Source organism: Genypterus blacodes, unplaced genomic scaffold (genome assembly GCF_046128005.1).
Source record: "Genypterus blacodes isolate CSIRO-AG114 ecotype Tasmania unplaced genomic scaffold, CSIRO-AGI_Gbla_v1 ptg000030l_1, whole genome shotgun sequence".
NCBI lineage: Eukaryota > Metazoa > Chordata > Actinopteri > Ophidiiformes > Ophidiidae > Genypterus > Genypterus blacodes.
Window position 1 is genome coordinate 4,580,331 of NW_027466843.1, and position 24,186 is coordinate 4,604,516.

General features: G+C 42.8%; 3 protein-coding genes across 3 annotated transcripts; 1 reads left to right on the plus strand and 2 right to left on the minus strand.

Moving 5' to 3' along the window:
- Positions 1 to 1,745: 1,745 nt before the first annotated feature.
- tbce (tubulin folding cofactor E) lies at positions 1,746 to 8,111 on the minus strand. The gene is made up of 17 exons (XM_076145480.1): positions 7,992 to 8,111; positions 7,694 to 7,824; positions 7,445 to 7,529; positions 6,959 to 7,102; positions 6,579 to 6,664; positions 6,357 to 6,456; positions 5,686 to 5,788; positions 5,459 to 5,535; positions 4,821 to 4,913; positions 4,638 to 4,702; positions 4,405 to 4,469; positions 3,965 to 4,117; positions 3,710 to 3,863; positions 3,270 to 3,335; positions 2,955 to 3,014; positions 2,623 to 2,714; positions 1,746 to 2,130 (listed from the first exon to the last, which is right to left on the minus strand). The coding sequence occupies exons 2-17, from the start codon at positions 7,806 to 7,808 to the stop codon at positions 2,035 to 2,037; spliced, it is 1,554 nt and encodes a 517-aa protein (XP_076001595.1). The 5' UTR covers positions 7,809 to 7,824; positions 7,992 to 8,111; the 3' UTR covers positions 1,746 to 2,034.
- A 227-nt stretch (positions 8,112 to 8,338) lies between these two features.
- Positions 8,339 to 13,561, plus strand: rbm34 (RNA binding motif protein 34). Its single transcript, XM_076145495.1, has 12 exons — positions 8,339 to 8,542; positions 9,500 to 9,656; positions 9,815 to 9,939; positions 10,074 to 10,284; positions 10,495 to 10,554; positions 10,851 to 10,894; positions 11,016 to 11,099; positions 11,289 to 11,352; positions 11,437 to 11,479; positions 11,564 to 11,682; positions 12,335 to 12,497; positions 12,741 to 13,561. Exons 1-12 carry the CDS (start codon positions 8,520 to 8,522, stop codon positions 12,959 to 12,961), a joined length of 1,314 nt encoding a protein of 437 aa, XP_076001610.1. The 5' UTR covers positions 8,339 to 8,519; the 3' UTR covers positions 12,962 to 13,561.
- Positions 13,562 to 13,607: 46 nt separating this feature from the next.
- On the minus strand, positions 13,608 to 17,660 carry tomm20b (translocase of outer mitochondrial membrane 20b). The gene is made up of 5 exons (XM_076145492.1): positions 17,420 to 17,660; positions 16,008 to 16,054; positions 15,231 to 15,312; positions 14,919 to 15,061; positions 13,608 to 14,229 (listed from the first exon to the last, which is right to left on the minus strand). Exons 1-5 carry the CDS (start codon positions 17,541 to 17,543, stop codon positions 14,185 to 14,187), a joined length of 441 nt encoding a protein of 146 aa, XP_076001607.1. The 5' UTR covers positions 17,544 to 17,660; the 3' UTR covers positions 13,608 to 14,184.
- Positions 17,661 to 24,186: the final 6,526 nt, after the last annotated feature.

The window sequence follows — 24,186 nt, forward strand, 5'->3', positions numbered from 1 at the left end:
GCCCTACATTGTCAGTTTTTACATTAGAATTTAGTTTCTGAGGATTGTGGATATGACTGGACCATACTCATTAATGCTTAAGAGTGAAAATTAAAAACAGATTATAAAAAAGGCACAAACAGTCTCTAGTTTGGATTCAGTGTGACATTAACTCAGGTCTTTTTAGTAACTGAAAACCCATTAGGGAGGACGCTGATTGGTCCAACAGCACAATGGACCACAGATGAAGGTGTCTCACAGAATGTTGGTCCATGTTGAATCTCTGAAATGACTATTTGCATTTATTTGCTCAAAGCCTTATTCCTTTGTGAGCATTTTATAGTCCCACTGATGAGTTTTACATTAACTTTAATTAACATTAAGTACTGTATTATTGTCCGCCTATGCAGCAGGGCCATCAGCCAAAGAGTGAGAGGTGAACATTAACAGCCAGTACAACCTCAATAAAAATGTTTTCTTAATACGTCAGTTGGAGTCCAGTGTTTTTGGTGTGTTGTTTCTTGCTTTTTGTTAATAATCTATGACATATTAAGTTTTCTTAAAAAGTGGGTGGAATTCTAGCTCACATTCAAGTTAGCTTATTGCATGCACACACATGTAAACAAAGGCATGTTTGGTTTTGTTTTTTAATAACAGCAATCGAATCATTCGGGAGACATTTTGTTATATTCCTGATCTTAAGCACATGTGATTGACTCTTATGTAATCTTTCAGCTAATGCTAAATCTACACAGGAGCGTGTCTTTGTTCCTAAGGGTCCTAAGTTGCCCAGTAGCTTTTCAAAAGGTTTTATGTTGTCAGGCACTCAACATACCCACACATAGAAACACCCATCCTGATTTTCTAATGTAAGCTAATATCTGTAGCCATGGATCTCAGACTCATCACTTTATATCATTTCAGTGACGCAGCAGCTGGGGAAGATCAAGTTCCCATTATGTTCTATACAGAGCTATAGGAATGACTCCATCTCCTCGAGCCTAGCTACATGTTTGGTAAGCTAGCATGCTAGTTACTGTAGTTATGCAAATGTTTATTAACACTCAAGCTCATTTTTATTATAAAACACTACTCAAACAAAATGAAAACAAATCAAATAGGAATATTCTATGCACAATTATCTTTACATATAATTCACGGTAGTAGGAAGCCACATAAATGATACGTGCGAAAGAAAGAACAGCGTGTGAAATGAACGTGTGACTATATTGAGCTCCATTAAATTTTGGCTAATTTGTATTAAATTAACAGTTTTAATTACCACCAGAAAGGCACTAATGTAGGCATTAACATAACTCGAACGTTTACTATCAGCAATGCCAAACAACCATGGATGAAATGTTTGTTATTCTAAAATGCTACTGAGCCTAGGAGAAAGAAACATCAGAATTTTTTGAGGCCTATTGATATGATGTCTATGCTGAGATAAATAAACCCAATTTTCTTCAGTGATGTCTTACTTTAGAAGCGACAAAAATATTTAAAAAACAAAAGGGTTATCTTGCATCCACAGTGGAACCAGAACTTCTTCTCAAATTTGGTTTAGAACTTTTTCAGCATCTCGCAACAATCAAAATACCAATTTCATCCCAAGAAAGAATCGTTCCAAGTTCACACTTTCACGTTCTAAGAAAGTTTCAAAGCGATCATCATGACATTGACAACATGATTTCTGGTCTGGCGCTGAACCCGTTTTGCAGTGTGAACATAATATTGCCACGGTTCATTCCGGTCTTCCCATCATCATCTCAAAGGGCAGCATTTTCAAAACTTCGACACCAAAGGTTCGAATGTGTTGTGTCTTACACATTTCATGCTATTTTTCTGTTGGTCATACTGAGATTTTCAGTCTAATTCCCCGAAAAACAAACACAGAAACTAAAAATATGCATCACTTAAAAGCACACAAATGAAAACATATTCAGTCTGCATTCAAATGTGAGTAAAAGCAGGGCAAATAGTTCTGGAAGTTTCTGTGTTGGTCTTTGCTCTGATTCTTTCAGTTCATCCCCAACAGCTGGGCAGTTTGTTTGGTCAGGCCCAGCGAACCAACACCTTGTCCCCATCTTCAATAGCATAAAACTGTAGAGTCTTCAGGTCTCCGTCGATCTCAAACTCTCTGCTCAACGTCTAGGAACATTGGAGATTTATGATTTAACAATGGTACTGTACAGACATATTATTGATTGATATTGACGTGTATGATTGGGTGAAACCAAGCAGCTAAAAACTGGCTAAAAACCATGCTGCAGTTCCTCTAATAGCAGCTAGATGGAGTGATGTCACTTAATGGGACAGTAGGTTTAGTCCCCTTTCACTTGATGATTCTGAATATCAAAGACTTGTCCATGCTTATCTGCAGTCTTATTAACTATTGTCTTTTAAATTATTATTTATCAATAAAGAGAGGCCTTTTCCACCATTCTGCATTGGAGGAGTAACAGGCTTAAAGCACCACATTTTCTTGTACATTTTCTATGGTGGATACTGTGGATACCATACAATGACTAATACGTTAGTTATTTTTCGATTGGTTTGGTTGGTTTTTCAGCTACAACTACTCTCTAGCTACTACTCTGGGTTCAATAAATCCACATTCTGTGTCAGCATGTTGGCCGTTACCTTGGCGCTGGTGTAGGTGAGCTGCAGCTCCGCCACAGGGATCTTCAGCAGTCGGTGCAGGAGTCCTTTCACCTTGTGGACAACCATGGAAGCTAAAGCAATGAGAGACCACAACATGTATGAGTGCATTTAAAACCAGTCCTGATACATCCACACTATTTTGCTAAATATACATGACACCTTGCGTAATGGAGTGTGGGGAGAGTCTGCTAAAGAATAACATTGTGTAAGGCACACATGGTGCAGGACAGCACCATATGTGCCATACACACTGTTATTCTGTTACAGATGAGTTGTCCCACAGTCATCAGCCTTTTCTGCTGCTGGTGTACCTGGAAGTTTCTTTTCGATTGGCTTCCTGTCAGCATTGTCCGGGAACACAAATGTAATCTCTGATGGAGGGAGATGAAGAGGAATTAATGTTCAGAAAATGTCACACTTCCTGTTTAGATGAAATCTTTGGTTTCATTTGCTTATGGAGTTTCAGAATTTCACAGTATCACAGTGCAATAACATTTTCATATTGATGTGGATGGCTCTGAAAGACTTCACAACCTATCGCCTCTGATATACAGCACCTGCACTGTATATCAGAGGTTACCTGTGGTCTGATCAGAGAGCAGATAGAAGAGAGAGAAAGGACTAACTTAACAGCTCATTCTTCAAAGCAAACGACTTTGCCTTCTTCAGCTCGCCTTCCTCTGGAGCATATTCTGAAAAACATCCATCAGCATCACTTTACTTTTTGTCAAACTTGTACACCTGACAGTTCTACTTGTTCAAATGCATCAAATTTGAATCAAATCAAATCCCTGTTTCCAGTTCTAATCAAATCCTTTAGTAAAATTTAGAAAGTAACTCAAATGCACAATGATTATTGGTGAATTTATCAACACTTTCAAACATTAACACTTATTTTATTAGCTAAGGCATGATGACTACTGGTTATAGTTAGACATTTGATTGATGAATAGATGAAGGATGAAGGTCGGTGACATAAAAGACTTAAGCCAGTGTAAGAATTCTCCCACCGTGGCATCCTTACATACCTAACATACCTAACATGGAGACGATATGTGTGACTTACTGTCTATGAGGCTCTGGTAACGTCGGTGCTGACAGGTGAAATGAGGACTGGGGTGACTCTGCTGGGGGTCAGGGTGTCCTCCTGCTTTCATCCACTCCTCTCCAAACCTCTTGATGTAGTCAAGCTCCGCCATGCTTCGATCCTCAGGTAATATCTGATGGATAGAGAATGTGACGTCAGTTCATAAAAGTGCCTTACATACACACACGCGTGTACTCACACCCCCAACCGCACGCAAACACGGGTATGACTGACCTGACCGCCATTGAGGGATATCAGTTGACCCACTTTGGCGATGATCAGCTTATCAGTTGATTTTGGATTTCCATCACTGGTTACCAGCTTGTTTCTGCGACACGTCAGCTGAACCAAACTGGGCAACTTATCCAGTTCATCAACCACAAACCACTGAGAGACAGACAGAGAAAGAGAGATACATATTTCTGCAAGGTCTTCTTTCGTCTTCTGTGTTTTTAATCCACAGTCAAACGTTCCTGGTAGTGGCTCACAATAAATTGTTGCCAGCAAATGGAGTTGTTGTTGTCATCATCAATCAGTTCTGTTTTTAAACTGTATTTGTACTTCATTCTTTGTTATGTCTATTGTGTATTAGGCAATTAATTTGAAGATGTGCAGGAGCTTAATGTTTTCAAGCTAAACATCAAACCATAAACAGATCCGAGTGAATTTCTCACCTCAGATATGTTGTTTTTGTCCAGATAGAGGTAGGTCAGTTGGGGGAACAAGGCTGTTTTAGATTCTACACAGAAAAAAGTCAGCATTTAAATGTGCAAATGTTTTCCCAAACAGTTCTGAATATTAAAACAATCAAGCAGAATAGTTTCATCTGTGTCCAGAGGTGTTAGACTAACTTAGATAAATGATTCATTAAGAACAGGAGGTGATAATATGCAAATGTTAACTTTACCAGGAGGGATGTCATCAAATTGAATGACGGATAGTCCTGTGTCAGTCAGTTTCAGCGTCTCCAGTCTGTAGTGGAAACAACACATAGTCACTGTAGAGTCTTACATTTTGGGTTTGGTTATTCATTAGTGGGAACAGCCACTGCCGCTGCAGCCATACACTGGGCTGTAGCTCTGTTCAGTACCTGGGCAAATAAGCGAGACTTGTCACACTGCCCTGTTTCAAGGGATTCCTGCAGAGACTGAGACTCTTCAGGCTCAGCAGCACACCGTCTGGTCTATAAAAGATGACACACAGTAACACAGCAGTTGGCATCACATGCAAAGACAGAATGTGATACAAGCAGTTTCATTGCCCATTACAGAAAAGATCAATTCAAGAAAGTTTTGATCTTCTCATCTTTTATTCAGTGCTAATACGCCTTCACTCTTTTTTATTGTCAAAATCCCTAAATCCCGTCATCGTTTTGCTGACAGCACTCAGATTTATATAGAGCTTTCACCAAACCACTGTGGGCCAGCAGATGCTCTGTGTCTGTGTTTAGATGACATCAATGTCTGGATGAGTCAAACCTCCCTGCAGTTTAACATGGAATAAAACTGAAGTTGTAATATTTGAGCAAAAGATGTGACACTGATGAGAGAGAGACTACTTTATTATATTACATTTTGAGAGTCTTCTTCAGTGTTTGACAAATAAACAACAACAAACACACAATTCAAATTATGTTGAAATTGTCGAAACAATACCGAGCAAGTGGACAAATGTTGCAAAAAACAAAGAAAGGCAGAGGGAGAAAGTCAGGAATAGAGACGGTCCTACCTCTGCAGCTCTGTTAAGTTGTTTCCATTAAGGCAGAGATCCTCCAGTTGTGGCCACATAGAGGCGCAGGTCAGGATCTGATCAGCGACAAAAGCAACAAGAGTACAATCAGTTTTTTCTCTTTGATATGATGAGACTTAAGATAACGTTAAACAGATGAAGGCGTTGAAGCGGTGAAGATGAAGACCCACATGTGATACTGTATTGTGTGTATGTCTTGTGTGTACCTGACGCCAGGTGAGATCACAGCTGTTGAGGACGAGCACTTTCAAGTTACAGAAGGCCTGGCAGTGAGCCGAGGGCTCAGCGGGCAAACGTAGTCTGTTGTCACTAAAATAAAATGGAAACATTTGTTACTCCTAAGAAGGAAATCACAGCTACTGCATGAACAATCAGTGATTAAAATATAATAAAACCTTTGGACTCATGCCAATTTAACACCTCACAAAAGCAAAATGTCATGTTCACCTCTTTGCTTGCTAGACACCGCCTGCTCCTGCAATGGAAATCCCTACCCCTCCCTCTATTTCGCAATGGCTGAAGGATACAATGTATTTTCTTAAACTCGAGAAAATCAAGTAGACATTGAGGGGCCACACTGATAAGTTCTATCAGAGATGGCAACCATTTCTCTCTTACTTCACAGATCTACAGGCTATGCCAGACCAGTGACTGATTACCAGAACACCAAACAGTTCCTTTGTATTTTTTCATTTTATTATTTATTATTATCTCAGGCGGGCCAGGAAGGGGTTGTGTGACCACTCTTTCTGTATAACAAATGATCTTCAAAATATCCTATAATTGTATGCGCAATGTCATGTAAAATGTTTACTTCAATAAAAACAAATAGCAAAAAAACAAAAACAAAACCCCCATCTGCTCTATTGTACTGCACCTGAGTATTAGTTCTTCCAGATTGTCCATCTGCTGTGTGATGGCCGCCACGTCCTCCCAGCAGGACATCAGGGTCTTACTCAGGTCGAGCTCTGTGATGTCTGATTCATGCTGTAAAGGTGACTGAACAGCATGGAGTGGTATACTGAGATATAAAGTCACAGCTTTCTCTGAATATCAAATGTTGCATCTAGAACTTGCGAGTGTCTCCATGAAAAGATACTGGGTGTCGTTTTCCTGATTTTACCATCAACACCTGGCCCGTTCACTTCCTTCCCCCTAAGCGATGCAGATAGAAGGCTCTCAAAACTAAAGACAAAAAGAGAGAAGAACTCAATTTGGTATGCTTGTGTAGTCCATTTGAAGTAACATAAACAGTCGGATAGATTTATTTGCATTTGGCATTGTGAACAAGCAACCACTGACACTTTGACACATTTGTTAATTTGCTTCTAATTCATAGTCTACAAGTGCTACAGCATGAGTAGGATGCAGGGGACGCTAAAAACAGTATGTAAAGTCAGACAGACTCAAGTCATACCCTCCTGGTAAGTCATATTTTGATCTCATTGCGGAAAAGGTTGTGGATCATGAGCACAGTACCTCCGGTCTTTGAAGAGGACCACCTCCACCAACTCGCACATGGACTCCTCTTCAAGACCCTGGTACACCTCAGCCACTGCTGTCAGGAAGTCCACTCCAAAGCTGGCCTTTGGGAGGTGGATGAAGGAGCCGCCTTTGGGGTGACTGAATGTGCAGACACAAGAAGGTCATGGGAACAGCTGTGATCTTACTTTACAAATGTATATCTATTAAACTAACTCATTCATATTAATCAATGACAATACAGGGGAGTGGTTAATATTTTAACTTGATCAATGAAGCAATTAACCACTTAAGCCCGAGTGGACTCTGTACAAGGTATTTTAGTTATATTATTCCGATGGAAAACAAGATGATTAAGGGGACTCCCAGGTTCCCAGATTATAAAGGCCATTACACAAATTTAAAGACAGAGGCAGGCGGTTGATAAAGTGAAAAATCATTCAGGCAATACATTATATCAGAAGCAATCATGAGGAGGATTACCTGCATGTAAAATACTGCGTGCCTTCATGGCTGCCATCGTGTTTACCTCTGTCAGGATTATCCCACTCCACACCGAGCCACAGCCCTGAAACACAGCACACACAGGGAGAGCGACGGTACGCCATTATTACTCCATTCTGTCCTGTTCTACTACTGAAGACTGAAGAAAAGCTAAAGAAAACCAATTAGATCAGAGAGAACGATGCACAGCTTCTACGGCACACTGAGTGGAAACAGCCCCAGTCTTACCTGCCGTGGGTGGGACCGGGCCCACATACCGCACCGTGGCATGCTCGCCTTTGCAGGACACCCGCCTGCCCACCGCATTCGCCGGCATCTCTGCCTCCATCCCGCTTGTCCCCATCCGAACCCCCGGGTCTCTGTAAATCGGACAGCAAACACACGTGAGTCTGGTTCTACTGCGGAGGAGATCAGGCTACAGGCAGCTAGCTAAAGAGTAAGTGTGTGTTTCTCAAAGTACTTTAGTAATCACGCCGCAAAACTGACAAACTCACAGAAGACAATCGTAGCTGATGTAAATAATTACCTGCGATTATTTCAGATGCAACTGAAGTCCAACGATTTGTAACTTTTTGACGCACAAGCAGCTTTGACAGCTAACACCCAAATCAAAACATCATATCTGTCTACGCTGGCTCAACGGAAGAGACACGTTTCGACGTTGCACCAATATCCCGCAAAATCCTACTTCATTAAAAACGACATTCAATACAAAAAAAATACATGAAATATTTTGCTTTTCTAACTTTATATGACATATAATCCTAGAACTACAATATAAAATTATGTATTTTCGAATGAATACCAAAATAGCATCTTAAATCTAGTAGGAACCTTACCACGGCGGCTGTGTTTCCTGTGGGGAACAATTACCAGTAGAACAGCGGTGTGCAAGAGAGAGAAACGTGTGAACATGATTTTTATGTAGTCAGAGCAGCAGTGATAGAATTATATGCATGCTGCAGATAGAGTCAGGGATATATACATACAAGTTACGATATCGACTTAACGCGGCGTTATTGTCGAGTGACACTCGGATAAACCGGAAGAGACGATGAAGAAGAAGCTTAAGCACAGGTTTGTTTGTTTACACGTTAACAGCCGTACAACCACAGCCACATTCACTGGGTTTTGTCTCCAGATTAGACTTTTTTTTTCTTTTTTTTTTACCAGAGTTTGGACTTCTTGAGTGTAGTGGCACTCCGTTTGTTTAATCTTCGCCGTAAATGTAACACTTGTTCTCTGGCAAGTGGCGTTTGCTACGCGATCGAGGAGGCAAGATAACTTTTCTTTAAATGTTTAATTGGAAAATCGTCACACTGGTTCTAACATGGCTAACTCCTTAACTAAATAAGTTAACATTGAGGTCACTAAATTTAAGTTACAACGTTGACGTCACAAAACATAGCTAAATAATGCATTTTTAGACATTTGAACCCTTAAAAGCTTTTATGAAACCATCAATACAAATATTAATTTGTGTTTAACTAAATCATTACTTATCATCCAGTAGTGCGTCTTTGGCCCTCATATTGGGTAAAGTTTTACATTTATTGTTCGATATTGAGTAAACGTTAATCTGCTCGCGTGTGTCTGCCTGCAGGGGGCGCTCTTTTGTGGCACCCTAGACTGTAGAATGTAATGTTTGCAACTTAAATGGGAACTGTACCTGGCTTATACAGTCATACCATCTTGCGTTATGGTCAGTTACTGTTGTTATGAGATGAGTTTACAAATTTTATTGTGTTGTTCGTTTGGCCTGGGCGCTGCGCAAATTCATAGAGGCTGTGTCTGTTAAAGCAGGAGACAGAAGCAATGTGGAATGATATATGTTAGAAAGACGCACTGATAATAAGAACATGTACAGACAAAAATCACAGGAACAAATGGCAACAAAAAGGTTGACAACAGGCAAGAACAAGTTTCCCTCCTGTATTTCCCTCCATATTCAGTGGTCATACATGTGTTCAGGGGGATCAGTGGACATCTTGCACCTTCATTTGTTTATTCTTGTCAATCATTTGTTGTCTTCAGTGAGGAGGAGTCGCCGGCCCAGCCAGCAGCAGACTATGTGGTGGGTCAGGTGGCTGGAAGTTTGTTCCAGACGAACCCGGCAAACTCTGGATCACTGTCGGCTTTGTTTAGTACTGCTCCACCTGCTGCTCCTCTTCTCTTCCAGCCTGCTCCAAAGGTAAATGCATCACTCAGCTGCTTCCACGTGTGTGTACATGAATGCACCACTTCATATAACAGACTACACGTGTGTCTTGGTGGGAAGCGGTTATCTGTTTGCTAGAAATGAATGCAGCTTAACATGTCACACGGTTGGCTGGTTTGTTTCCATGGCAGCCTGTGCAAAAGACCTCAGAGCCCAAGCAGCAAACAGAAACTCCAGAGGTCAAAGCTCAACTGAGCCAAAAGCAGAAAAAACCGTCCAAGGAGAAAACGTCAGCCGAGCAAAACCTGGATGACCGGTGAGGAGTTCAGCTACGACGTTTTGGAATGCTTTTGATTTAAAACATATAACTCAAAAATATCAGCCTCAGTGGAACCCAACCATTTATTTCTGTTTTTCATTCTGACCTCTTCGCTTCCCCGTCTGTTCCAGAGAGATCAGCTTACAAAACGCAGATGATTCTGAGCAAGGCCCGAAGACGCCCAAGAAGAAAAAACGGAAAATATCTGAGGTGGGGGGAGAGGAGGAGGAAGAGACGGGTGCGGCGAGGAGACTGCGGCTGAAAGCCAAGAAGCGGGACGACGCCTCGAAGATGAAGAGGACAGTGTTTGTCGGGAACTTACCAACCAGCTGCACCAAGAAGGTCCATGATTTAATAATAATTGATAATGATGATGTAGGTGATAATAACAATAATATGAATAACAATTTATTCATATAGTATGATGTCATTGTGTTTGTCTCTTGCTGCAGCGTCTCAATCTTTGAAGCTGACCGCTTAATCGTTATTTATTTTCACATTACGGATGAGAGAGTGGGAATGATCAGGTTTTGTTGTTGTGTCCGTGCTCAGACCCTGCAGAGCCTCTTCAAGGATGACGGAACCATTGAGTCCATCAGATTTCGCTCTGTGGTAAATATTCAAACACACTTTCTAGAAACATTCCAGCAAACAATCTGCTACGGAATATATTATATTTTACGAGTTTATGTGATATCTATTGTGTCTGCTGTCGGAAAATAAAAGTTGTAGCCATAGATCAGAAACAAGCCTCTACAATATCTAATGAGGAAGAATGAATATGTTTTAGAGCTACGTTTTCACTCATGCACGGCTAGTGCTTGTCCTTGGACCTATTAAGCAAACTGCTTGTATTAAGAGATTTCTTCTCATCGGCTCCTGCGTGAATTATTTCTTCTTCCCTGCAGGTCAGAGAAGATCCCTCTATGTCTCGCAAGCTAGCGGCAATTAAGTAAGTTTTCAGTCCCTCTATTATATTCCATCATATTTAGAGCTCAAAGAACAGTGTATATATGGAGACTTCACTAATCTCTGCTGATACTTTCTTGCTTACCTTCCTTGTTTCCCCACAGACGCCAAGTTCATCCCAAGAAGCAAAACATCAACGCTTACATCGTCTTCAAAGATGAAGAGGCTGTCAGCAAAGCGTTGGAGAGGTGTGCCACTTGTGTTACACCCTTAAACATGCTTCTGTCACACAAATCTAACTTACGTTTTTCCAGGAAACATACTAAGTACAGTCTTGCTCTCCAGAAGATGAGCCATTGTGAATATCGTCATTGTTGATTACCGTCAGTCAGCTGAGCCCCATATAGAACTTTTCCGACGCATTTCTTTCTTTGCAGGAACGGAACCGAAATTGAGAATGCCTTTCACATCCGAGTAGACGGGGTGTCTAGAAGCTCAGCAGTAAGTATTGAACAGTTAGCAGTTGGAGAGAGTTTTGGATGTCAATTGATGTGATGAGGAAATCTCAGTGTTCTTGTTTTGCAGCATGATCACAAACGCTCTGTATTTGTGGGGAATCTGTCTTTTGGTGAGTAAAGCTGCTTTTTGGATTCCACGCGTGACGAGTGTGGGAAGCATGTCTTGAATGTAATCGGTGTACATGTGTTTGCAGAGATAAGCGAACGGGCTCTTCGGCAGCATTTCGACGAGTGTGGCGAAGTGGAAGCCGTGCGACTGGTGCGCGACAAGAACTCCGGCATGGGGAAGGGATTCGGTTATGTCCTGTTTGAGGTAGGAATGACTGATCAGCTTCTGTCCTCCTCTGCTTGAGCCATCACAGAGCTGTGACCTCCAACTGCTAGATTAAGGAGAGCAAAGTATGCTGACCCAAAGAAACAGACCTAGATTTGCAATTGTAAATTGATTTATTAAGGTTTGTACACATCTTAATCACAGTACTTCATGTCGGTGGAAGAATTCGCCCCATACTGCATTTTTGCAACGTGTAATATACAGTATATGCAGAGAACAGCTTGATTATGTCCATGTATACAGTTTAATCGCATTAAAGTTTCGAGTGAAGTGTAACACAAGAAACAAACTGAACAAGGAGAAATGTGGAGAATAAAAATATGTAAACAATGTTCTAGTTGCATCTCTCATGCAGCATAATTTCAAAAAATATTGAAAATAAACTTGGGAATCAAGTCCTTTGATGCTCCACCTCAGGAAAACCAGCATACCAGCATAAATACTGGTTCTAATTTAATCTTGATTTGATAACTTTAAGGTGGTTTAGCACATTGAGTAAACACTGTACTTGCTTATGAACTGCTGAAAAATAAAAAACGGTACTGCTCCTTGTTAGGGAGAATGTAATAGGTTTCACATAAATGAATCTCTGTCTAGAGCTGATATTCATGTTCATATGTTTATGTTGCAGAGCGCCGACTCAGTCCAGCTAGCGTTGGAGCTGGATGGCTCCAAGTTGGAGGGACGCTCTGTCCGGGTGAAAAGGTCTGTGAAGAAGGAAAAGGTGAAGAATAAAATGGGCAATAGGACACCGGGGAAGATGGACAGCAGGGGGGGACCAGGGAAGACGGGCGGCAGGGGGGCACCGGGCGGCAGGGGGGCACCAGGGAAGATGGGTGGCAGGGGGGCACCAAGGAATATGGCCGGCAGGGGAGCACCAGGAGGGATGGCCGGCAGGGGGGCGCTGGGGGGGATGGCCGGCAGGGGGGCACCGGGAGGCAGGGGGGCACCGGGCGGCAGGGGGGCACCGGGGAGGATGGGCGGCCGGGGGGCACCGGGCGGCCGGGGGGCACCGGGGAGGATGGGCGGCAGGGGAGCACCGGGCGGCAGGGGGGCACCAAGGAATATGGACGGCAGGGGCTCATGGAAGGAGAGGGGGGGCGGTCAGGGACCGTTCAAGCCTCCTGGGAAATTCAATGGAAAGCAAAACTCAAACGGCCCGGCCTCCTTCAAAGGAGAGATGGCGAATCCGAACAAAAAGCCAAAAAAGAAAGGACTGAAAAAGAAACAAAAAGCAAAGAAAACTGTTCATATCTGAGAAGACTGCAGCACCAGTTTGGCTGTTTGAGACAGTGATCAGATATCCAGGCTGGATCCACTTCCTTTCCTGTGTATGAGCCATTTCCTCACACACATGAAGTGCTTTATATTGACATGGCTGCACAAAGACCACCTGCAAAGGTTTTTACTGCAGAAGTAGAGAATTAATTGTGAAAGAAATGCGTCCTCGGCGATGGCAATAGTGAGACTAAATTGAAGTTTGTCATTTATAAATATGTAAATCTGTAAACTTGACTCCAGAGTACAGTGACATCACTTAGAAATACATCTGCTAACACCATGAGAATTAAGTCATTTTTCTGTCTCCGGTCAGTGGTGTTTGTTAAACAGGAACTATTGCAACCATTATTTTTTGGGGTCAGTCCCTCATCAAGAGCAAGGGGGTTATGTTCTAGTGCTGAAATGCCAATTATATATACAGTATGTGTGTGTGAAAAAGCAAAGACAACTGTTCCTATTTGAGATGAGTTCATTACCCGTTTGACACACTTGTACTTAACTAAAAAGTTAATACCTGCTGTACTTTTCCTACTGCGGCATATCAAGATGTTATATTAAAAAGACCTGTTTGCTTAGACCTTGTGGTAAGCACTGTTGAAAATCTGGTAAAGAAAACTCAATACTTAACTGTGTTCACCATTTTTATTGTACATTTTCCTAAAGAGGATCATCCTCTTTCAAAGAAACCTTTTCTCGGTTTTTAGAAAGTGTTTCCCAGTGTAGACCCGACAGACTGATAACAGAACAAATAAATATTCAGAAGCGTCTAGAGTGAAGGTTCCTGTCTCTACACTCGTGAAATCTGTGTAACCATAGAAAACAGACTAGGGTTTGGTGAACATTAACTCTCTGTATAAACTGTTTCTGCTGCGGCATCCTGCAGGACGGAGCAAAATCAAGTTGTTAGTCAAATTCTAGTCCCTTTAGTTATTACAACTAATGACAAGATCACACCATGAGTGAAACTGGACAGGGCACTATAATACAATACCCAAAAAATGGGTAATTAAAATAAAAGACACTAATTAGATGTATGAGCAGGAATATTTTTAAAAAACTAAATCCCGTTCGGATGCCTCGATGGGAAGTCGACTTTGGCCTGGATGACGGCTGATGCGGTGGCAGGCTGCGATGGAAGAGGGGCCACATGAGCAAGAGGCCGAGTTGATGGTTGGGGATGAGGGAGGCTCCTCTTGGTTCTCATTCTATATCGTCCTCACTCAGGCTCTGTGCACCCATGATCCGCTGGAGAAAGAGAGCAAACATCCCATATAAGATTAATACATTTTTATGTTAAATGTTTGAGTAATAAAAATCTCTAAAATCATCCCAAAACTAAAGTAAAAACGCATGAGAAAAAAAAGAGGTGCTGGCTTAATGTTTTGATTGGCGGAAAAGGTGCAAAGCTGCAACTTGCAAGAAAAGGAAATAGATCCAGTGTACCATCTGTACACACACGTTCAGATGATGGTGACACCTGAAGAGTTGGGATGTTCCATTTCTCAGATCATCCTTCAGTTCCTCTTAGTCTCTCCACTTAATGTATAAAGAAAAGACACGGGTAAGGGAAAGAATTAGCCGATTTGGAACGTACCCAATGAGAATTTCCTCGGACTCAGCATCTAACAGCTATTAGAGGAAATGCAGCTGGAGCGTTTTTAAATTATAAATGGCGTTTGTACTCTATAAAGTTAATGATGCATAAAATCAAGTACTACCCACCCTTGCTAGACGGGGGGGAAAACAGGAGCGAGGGGGGATATTAGTGTCTTCCCTTACTTTGGAAGCGGTTTTCACATGGTTGAGCAGCCATCTTACATTGAGGCATTTTGGGGGTGGAACTGAATGCAATGGGACTCCGTGGCAGCCATTTTGGCTTAGGGTGTGGGTTGCACCTGGTTTAAGTAAGTATGTTTAGGTGGTGTGGGTTTTACCTGGTTGATGCTGGGAAGTTTGGTGAGCAGCATCTGAAAGACGGGTGGTGGCAGAGTCTGCTGCAGCACCTGCAGCAGCTGTTGAGGCTGACCGCACACTGCTATGGCGTTGGTCAGGTGGTCCACACCTTTCTCATAGTCTCCTGTGGAGGGACGCACACACAGCATTTAGACCCAGAAGCTCATATGCATGTTTCAGTAAAACGAGATTATGACTATTCAGGCATTTTGCTTTGTGTGCCTTATTTATTAGTGATCCATATCCAAACAATCAGTGTCTTATGTTGTGGCGTAACATATGAGGGGTCTTACCCTGAGCCAGCAGCTCCTCTCCCAGCTGGATCTCCTCCAAGAAGAACTTCTGTACAGCTTCAGCATCCTTCAGGTCTGGAAGCTGCAAAACAATATTCCGACATTAGTAAAGGTTCTCAGTCATCCAGGTAATGGTTTCCACGGAAAGTTAATCTTAGGCAACTGGACTTGCTAGTCAAGACTTGAAAATGTTCCACAATCCCGAAAGACTTCAGTTCTGACAGACTTATGGGGATTCTCAGGATTTAACCTCTGTGTAGTTGTAGTCAGGGTCATTGAGACTCCTGAGATGACATATTAGTCATGAGTCTGTTAGTTGACACTTATGGTGAGGGAAAGATGAAAAGAATTTTGGAGAGAGTTCAACAGGTGGAGTCTGTCAGTACGGCTGCAGGTGTTTTGGGGATTTTTTCCTCGTTTTCCTAGATTGCTCTGGGCTAAGTCGGGAACCACGTGCTGTTGTGGGCCTGGAAAGCCTTTTGAGACGTATGTAATATTGGACTTTACAAATACATTTTATTTGGTGAGGCAGTGGCTCAGTGGGTAGTGCTTCCGCTTGGGAACCGGAGGGTCGCCGGTTCGAGCCCCTGCCGAGGTGCCCCTGAGCAAGGCACCAAACCCTCAATTGCTCCCCCCTCTGCGAAGGGTGGACATGTAATGTAAGTCGCTTTGGATAAAAGCGTCTGCCAAATGATCGTAATGGAATGTAATGTAATTTGACCACTTAATAATCGAAAGTGAAGACAAACAAATGATGTGTTCAGAGATGGTGCTCACCTTTGCCATGCCGGCCCGGTCTTTGGCTGCCTTCTGATTTCTCCTCCCTACAACACAAACAGTAAATAGTAAAGAAAACCTCACAGCTTTAACACAGACAATGGACAGACACCGAGACAGCTGAGAAACAAACACACCTCTCTTTAGAATGAAATTTAAGGGGGAAAGACATCAGTACTAAGGCAGATGGCAGAAAATAAGACGTCAGATGAGGTGAGGTGGCAGGAGGGATTGAAGGTATGTAATCGGCAAGGGTTTGTTTTGAATTAGGTTTACAAGACAATGTAACCGTGAAGACTCAAATGACATCAGCGTTGCTAGTATGATGACCTCATAGGTGCAGTTTTTTGTTCACTCCACCATACCAGCAGTTGCAAAATGCATCATGGGCTGTAGCAAGAGAGGAAAGGGGGGAGGGGGCAGACACAGGGGGAGAACAAAACAATAAAAGAGGGAGAACTCCCACATTTGTCCTCTGTGTATAACCCTAAACAGGATGAGACAGTATAACCTCCCCCCACCAGTCCATCTGGAGTTGAGTCCAAGGTCACCCTCCCAACTTTTATACCAAGATAAATTGCAGAAAGTGTTCAAAATGGACAGGAAAGCCAGGAGACTAGATACGGGGTCAGATCAGTAGAGCAAACTATCATCTGCGTATAGCAAGAATACATATACAACACCATTACCTGTGGATGACTAAAGAACGTTTTCTGTCCACATCCCCTTCCTTTTTATTCAGGCAAAGTTATGTTGAAAGAAAATATGTTATGTGCATATATTGACATACAAATGTGTCATGACCCTGTTAATAAAGTGTGTGTGACTGCAGAGTCTCAAGGTAGAAGATGAGGTGGGCAAGATTAGAAAGGGGCGGACGGCCTTTGGATTCACAGACAAGTTTGATAAATCTGGGCTGTTGAGTGAATGAGTCACCATTGTTCCTCTATCATTAGGTATTGATTGGATGGGTCAGGTTGGGTCAGTTTGGAACCAAGCGGAACTCTGCATCAACGATATGGAACCAACCACCTGGAAGGGGGCGGGGGGGTCGCTCCATGACCCCACGACACTCGACTGACTGAGCTATGCAGTCAAGACACCCGTGCCGGTCCAGCAGTCACCGCACTTCTTTTAACCTTAATTTACTTACACATTACAGGTCGAATTTACCCAAATGTAGCGACGCGTGTAATAGCTGAAATATGGCCTACAATCATTTACATTCACCGGGGTAAAGCAGACCGACCTCACCGAACGAGCCCCTGCCGCTCGTGCCTTTCGGTGCAATCGAACAACCTTGACTAAATGCGAAATCAAACACACCAGAACCGATCTGTCATAGCCGGGACAGCTCGACTTGATGAAGATGATAAAGCGGAGGAGGAGGTGAAGAAGAGGTCAACACTCACGTTCCCGCAGCCTGTTCTTGAAGCTGGGGTCACTCCGTCTTTTCCTGTCGAAATAGATGCAGTAACCGACGAATAGAGCCCCGCACACCCCCGCGGCTATCGCGCTCGTCCTGCTGCCCATCATTTCTCCGGAGGACACGGCTGCTCTGAGGCTAATTTAGGGTGAATTGAAAGCTTTTAGGTCTCAGCGTATAGGTTTGTATCTCGAGCAGGAGGTGGCCAAGCGGCTCAAGGCAGGAAGGACCCCGGAAGGACCCCGCCGTTTGACAGCGTTTAGCAGTCTGTCTACAATGCCTGACTGCAAATGCACGGAACAAAATATATTTCTTCAGGTACATACACTGCAAGACAATAATGACGAGGTGGTTCAAGAGATTTCCAGCATCGGTTAATATACAGCGAGTGTCGCTTTGATTTTAATTTTGATGAAAATGAATACGAATTCCGATGACACCCCGATGAGATCGTTCATAACCACGTTTATGACGCCATAATATAACATTTGCTGCAACTTGGTCCTCTATCACGGCCTATATCCGTTAACTGTCCTGTCTGAAAACATTTGCTTATTTTCTTTGACATTGCTTTTCAACACATTTGTTTATGTTTCATGTCCCACTGTCTGAATAATAATAGGTGATGGCTGCCCCTGACACATCGAGCTCCTTGCCCCATTCAGTCAGCAGGTCCAGGCGGCTGATGCACTGATCCAGTATATTTATGAACCAGAATTCATGCCTGTGTTTTTTCACCTTTTCTCACTGTCATCAGCTGGGTGCCCTTTGATACTTGTGTCTCTAAATTTCTGGCCAGTGGTGCCCGGAAGAAGGCCAGGTTGCACCAAACCATTGTTTACCAGGGCCGTACACCGGCTTTGGAGAGGGGCTGAGGATTGGAGTGTTGCTCACATGGCCTCTCCTCTGTCGTCCCCCGCTGGCTGTGGGGGCGATGGCTTTCGGCGATGGCTTTTGGCGCTGGCGCAGGACATTTATGGCCAGGCAGGGACCTACTGTCGTAGGTAGTAGGTAGGAGTGCCAGGGCCAGGAGAATGGCAGTGTTGGTGCTACTCCAGCCGCTGTGCCATGCTGCCAGCTGGACTTGGGAGAGGTAGGACTCATCCCTTTGAATTTGGGCAGCTTCACTGTTGTTCCAGGCCGAGGCTGTGGGGTATGGCAGGCTGAGTGCCGGAAGCATTGGCGGTTGGTGGCCTGATGTCGGCGGTCTTCACGGTGTGTCTCCAGTAGTCCACTTAGCCACTGGGAGTTAATCATTGGTGGGTAGCAGAACATTATGGGCAGTAGTCCCACTGGTAGCTAGGGGGTAACATGGCCACAGTGCTCAGAAGCCATTAGAGAGAACTAGAAAATCCTCCATCTTGTGCCAGCGGATCTGCTTGCAAGCTTGCTCAATTTCAGGGGCCTCTCCCATCTTGTCCCACTTCCCGCTCCCAAGCTTGGCATAGGGAACAGAGATATCAGAGAGTCTGATGATGAGTTTTATTATTCTAACCATTTACTGTCAGCTCCAGGAGAGACTGCTTTAATTTAGCAACATGCAGAACACAGCCTCAACACCCATATCTAGATTATGCAATTGCAAATCAATTTATTTAGGCATATTTGTAATAACTTTCAGTTAAGATCTACCAAGTTAACAAACCGGCCCCAGGATGCTTTAACTTAAACAAAATTATGCATTTCATTCATATATTTACATTTTACACATTGTTTCATTATGATGTTTATTTTAGCCACTCCTAGTCCCCTTATTTTTTGGTTCCAGGTACATTATGTCGCAGCAGCTGTTGTTGCCCCCAAGTTGTCATTGTAGATTAATTTGAAAGCGTTTGATAGGTTCCAGTCTGACTCATGCAGACAGTCAAACAGACAGAATGCCCTCTGGTACAGTCACACACCAACAGCAACAGCCCATTTATGTCAGCAGGGGTAGCTGTTGATCCACACAGACACAGAGACACACACGCACGCGCGCGCTCGCACACACACACACACAGCAAGAGAAGGAGGAGGAGAGCGAGAGTGAAAGAGAGCAAACACTCAGAACGCTCAGTGTGAAGCCAAAGTCAGACAAAAAGGGAAACACATGGGAACACATCCTGTCAGACTGAGATAACTTCATATTTGCATATGATGGTGTCAGGGGATTTATATAGTATTAGTGCTCATATGGCAGCATAAATGAATAACACACAAAAGAATGTACGTCTTTGTGCAGTTTACAGCACGGCTCACCTGGTAGCTTGTATCTACATTCTGTATCATGTGGGAGTGCAGCCTCATACAGTCGATCACATGGAAATCCCTGTGTGTGAATGTGCCAGCCTGGACAATCTGAGGTTTCAGTCTTACTGTGTATGTATGCACATATTTAGTAGTATAATTGTACTTTGTATTAATCACATTGCATTGTTTTCATTTTAGATGTGATCTCGCTGTCTTTCTCCTTTCTGTCCGTCTTCTTTATGCCGAGTAATAATTGTGGAACACGTTGGTCTATTGCTGTGACGGGTCAGAACAGCTACCCACTGCCTCACATACTGTTCACATTTCCATGCAATATTATTCATTCGGTTGTTGCCTTCCCGACGCATTGCTTGGTTGTGTGAGGGGCCGGTCGCACATCCACAGGGAGTGAAGACCTTTCATATTTGGCGCATTCTCCAATGTTATATTCTCAAAAACAATAGGGAGTATTATAGAGAAAAATGTTCCTAGCAGAATCTCTGTTGCAATATTCTGCTAAATGATTGGGGATGTATTACCTTTAAAAACAATCCTGTGTATTATTTCATACATGATGGCCATTTCGAACAACACACCACTCGCACCTGCATAAACCCAGCTTTACTTCCCACTGTGTGAACAGTGAACCAAAGCAATGAACACTTTCGGTGTCTTGAGAAATGCTCATTCAGTCTACTCATACTTTTGCTGTGTGGAATACTGATAAACAAACCCTGTGTCCTGGTTCTGAGAAACTTTGCCACACCAGTCTAGCGTGCAGTGCGAATGCTGTGTCCCATGCCATTTGCTGATTACTGTGAAATTTGCACGGTCCCTAGAGGATGATTACTAATGTGTTTAGTGACCTAACCTTTCCTGTAGTGCCACTGTCAGGTAGTGTAATAGGTGCATTCATTCTCCCCAGATGATAAGCTTTCGTAAATGACCTCATGACCTTTCCTTGAGCTGTGCACTTAGGACAAATTAACATTTTCAGTTCCATTACTGTAAAGGCTCTAAGAATCAAAACATTATCAGCATTTTGTTTGCTTTGTTCATTTTGTTTACTGATAGTATGGCTTTCAATGTTTAGCCTTGTTGTTTCATGCTTTGTGTGATAAACAGCCACTGCAAATGTTGTATATTCATAGGTTTGGATTCCTTCAAAATTGTGTTCATGCTTAGCGTGTTGTGAGCCTGTTCTGATTTACATGTGAAATATGTTAAATTTGGCATCCTTCCTGCTCTTCACAGATGGTGACTGTCTGTGTGAAGCCTCCACTGAGGACCATATGCATGGATGACGACACTGAGACCAAGAGGATAATAATCCCACAAAATGGGAACATGTGAATGCCAAAGGCAGCAGGTAGAATTCCTAAAGAACTGTGTGTGTTTTCAGCAGACCTGCTATTTGATCCCACTGTCTGCTGCACCATATGACCTTTGTGCTGAGTGCAGTTTGAATTGTGTTCTCACTGCTATATGTTCTGCATGACTGCAGCTTTGTCATTAGGCTGCTGTATTGGAAAATAGATTTAATTCAATTTGATCAACTGGGGAACAGATTATTTTGGTGTGGAATTTAATTAATTTATCAGCCAGGTAATAAGCTCCACGCTAACAGTTTAGCATGTGGGGTGACAGGGTACACAGGAACACATGAGCATGCACAATGATGCATGAGAAATATTGGAATATAACAAACAAGGGGCAAATGAAAATAAATAATGTAAAATAATATTTTTTCAGGACACAAATTGACTGCTGTGTCATTCACTTAGACTCCTAATGATATATTTTTGTGACTTCATGTTTATGAGGATGGAGCACAGCCATCATCCACATGAACGACTGTGATGTGCTTGCAATTTCCCGTTGGCCAGTGTGTGTTTGTGTGTTTAAGCACATACTGCTGCTGAGGAACACAGAATTTGACCTTGTTACCTCCCACCCAGATTTACCCAAAGAAAGAGCAAAGCTTTGATGGTGTGTGTGAGCACATGTCTGTGTGTGTGTGTGTGTGTGTGTGTGTGTGTGTGTGTGTGTGTGTGTGTGTGTGTGTGTGTGTGTGTGTGTGTGTGTGTTGATGCTCCTGGGAAAAAGCAGTAACTGAAGCTTAACCTGAGAGTTGCATGACAGGATAAACTAATCCCGCAGCTCACCTTTGACCTAAAACAGCAGCAGAGCCTCAGCAGCTTGTTCTTATGTTATTTTTTAAAGTACAACAACAAGTTAATTCTTCTCTCTTCCCACACTGCTGCTGCCAATTCTGCTCTCCTTACCCCCAATCCTTAAGGGTTAAACAGCACTTTCTTTCTCTCCCTGGCTGACCTGACCTTGCAGAGAAACGCATACCTGCAAGCATAGCGCCCTAACCTCTGACCTCTCTGTAGCACATGGCAGTGATTACATGTGCAGTGAGATCCATGTTGGGGGAGGTGGGGAATGCATGTGTGACTTCTCTTTCCTGTCTGACCAATACAATCTTGGTATGTTCCAACATAATTGTCAAATGTGATTATTGCTGGCTTGATTGAAGCACTTAAAGACATGAATGTAGCTGATGTTTCCCTCTTCCTGCCCTGTGACAAATGTGACATTTGGTTAAGAAGCAGCACCGGAAGGTATGCGACCACAACCACAGGAAGAAGGAGTTCTGGGAGTGCAGCAACCCTTGTTGAGGTCAAAAGGTACAGAACAACACAATCTCTTGTGTTTGATGCTGGTTGAGAAAATGAGCTCAGGAAATAAGAATACAGATTAACTCCTGACAAAAGTACAAAGGGTTAACAAAGGGCCCCTTGTAAATGCTGTGTCTGTGTGTCCTAGTTTCATAAAATGAACTTCAAACTAACATCAATGTGTACCTTTTGGTTATATTACTGAGGCCATGCCAGTAATTCGTTTGCCTTTATTTGTTGTAATATGCTGCTGCTTCAGAGCAGTGCCAACGATTCCCATGGTGCCGTAGCAGAGAAATGGCCCACATTCTACACATTCCCTAAAGACTCTTCGTCTGCATTCATCAACTGCTTGTACAGATGAATTTGATCCTAACCTGTGCATAAGGATCACATCACTTTTTGTAGAGTGCAAATCATTGAATACATTTGCTAAGTCATTTTATTAAATATCCAATAAAGACTTAATTACTGCAGAAATCACAGCGCATCATAGAAGACACAGCTTAGAGTTTGAAAGACCATAGATTTTAACACTATGTTGGCAGCCTCTTTATGTAGCCTATATTTCTATGGATGATTTAGATAGCTACATATCGCTCTGGTCAAGCATCTGCTGGCCTTTCCTCCTCTCTGGGTCCTGCCCCCTGTCCAGTGGACTCATGTGGCCACCTCGATCTCCTAGTTGCTTTTTGTTAGTCCCAGAGAAAGGGGGTGAGTGTGTTAAGGTGCGTTTATGCGTCTTCCAGTGCAAACATGGTTGTGTGATGCAGTTTGCCTTTGCTGACACAATAAATCTAGTGCTGCGTTTAATCAATTACTTTCAATTTCTGTTCCTCCTACATCCTGTAACTGTCTAAAGGGACACAGGATGAATACCGTCAGCAGCTTGTTGTGACTAGAAGATCAATGAGCACAAGCACATTCACGCCTATTTTTATCAGCCCGCTGCTGTCGTTGTCAAAGGTTAAAGTTCACATTGACGGAAGGCTCTTAGCGAGAGTGAAAAAGCTCAGACTGCCTCTTCCTCCTCCCGTCGCCACGTCAAGTCACGTATCACAAACCTTAAGTAGGTCATTGCCTGCTAGGTAATCTTGGGTAATGGAAACACTGAAGTACTTCTGAACTGATAAACCTCAATGGCCCTAAGCGCAATACAACCACGACACACAGATTACCAAGAATAGTCGACTCCTCCTTCCTGTTGGTTACCAAGGAAATTAGGTCATTCAGAGAACAGCTCTGATGTGCTGCCAGAGTGCATGCTGGGAACCAAACAAACACATCCACCCAGCCAGATCAGGATGCTGGATGTTTCTTATCTCGCCCTTCCTTTCATTGGGTCCTCGGGCGTCCAGGGAGGAAGCAGGGCCAGGAAAAGTGGCTTTAAAGCAGAACTGGGACAAATGCATGAACCTTTGCCTCTATGACTCTGAGTCCATTTCCCTTTTTCCTTCTGATGTATTGTTTGGGTTTCCTGTCCCACATGACTTTTAACATATGCTGCAAATCAATTTAGCATTGTGAATGACTTAATGTTATTCATATGACTTATTGTTTCTGAAAAACGAAAGCCAGCTAAGTTAAACTGGTTGCAATGTTTGTTTGATTTTTTTCTGTTTTTCTTTGCCAAGAAGTTTGTGGTTTCAGTCTGTTTGTCCGTTAGCAGGATATTGCAGAAACAAATCTACAGAGTTCAGTATTTTAAACACATAATTCTTTATTTCTGGATCTATCAAAGGCGATTATCTGCCTTACTTGTTTCCTAATTTGGCACATATCTGGAGAAGACTATCAAAAGTTTATTTGTTGTGTTTTGATATGTCATACCCATTTTGTT

What these genes read in the sequence shown, in the direction of transcription:
- tbce (XM_076145480.1), bottom strand. Translation starts at nt 7,808, where the DNA reads ATGGGGACAAGCGGGATGGAGGCAGAGATGCCGGCGAATGCGGTGGGC. An exon ending in CTGGAAGAACTAATACTCAG is followed by an intron (nt 5,789 to 6,356) that starts GTGCAGTACAAT and finishes ATTTTATTTTAG; the next exon opens with TGACAACAGACTACGTTTGC. An exon ending in GTGATCTCACCTGGCGTCAG is followed by an intron (nt 5,536 to 5,685) that starts GTACACACAAGA and finishes GTCGCTGATCAG; the next exon opens with ATCCTGACCTGCGCCTCTAT.
- rbm34 (XM_076145495.1), top strand. Translation starts at nt 8,520, where the DNA reads ATGAAGAAGAAGCTTAAGCACAG. An exon ending in CAACCAGCTGCACCAAGAAG is followed by an intron (nt 10,285 to 10,494) that starts GTCCATGATTTA and finishes GTCCGTGCTCAG; the next exon opens with ACCCTGCAGAGCCTCTTCAA. An exon ending in GGGTGTCTAGAAGCTCAGCA is followed by an intron (nt 11,353 to 11,436) that starts GTAAGTATTGAA and finishes CTTGTTTTGCAG; the next exon opens with CATGATCACAAACGCTCTGT.
- tomm20b (XM_076145492.1), bottom strand. Translation starts at nt 17,543, where the DNA reads ATGATGGGCAGCAGGACGAGCGCGATAGCCGCGGGGGTGTGCGGGGCT. An exon ending in AGAGGAGCTGCTGGCTCAGG is followed by an intron (nt 15,062 to 15,230) that starts GTAAGACCCCTC and finishes GTCCCTCCACAG; the next exon opens with GAGACTATGAGAAAGGTGTG. An exon ending in AACTTCCCAGCATCAACCAG is followed by an intron (nt 14,230 to 14,918) that starts GTAAAACCCACA and finishes CTCTTTCTCCAG; the next exon opens with CGGATCATGGGTGCACAGAG.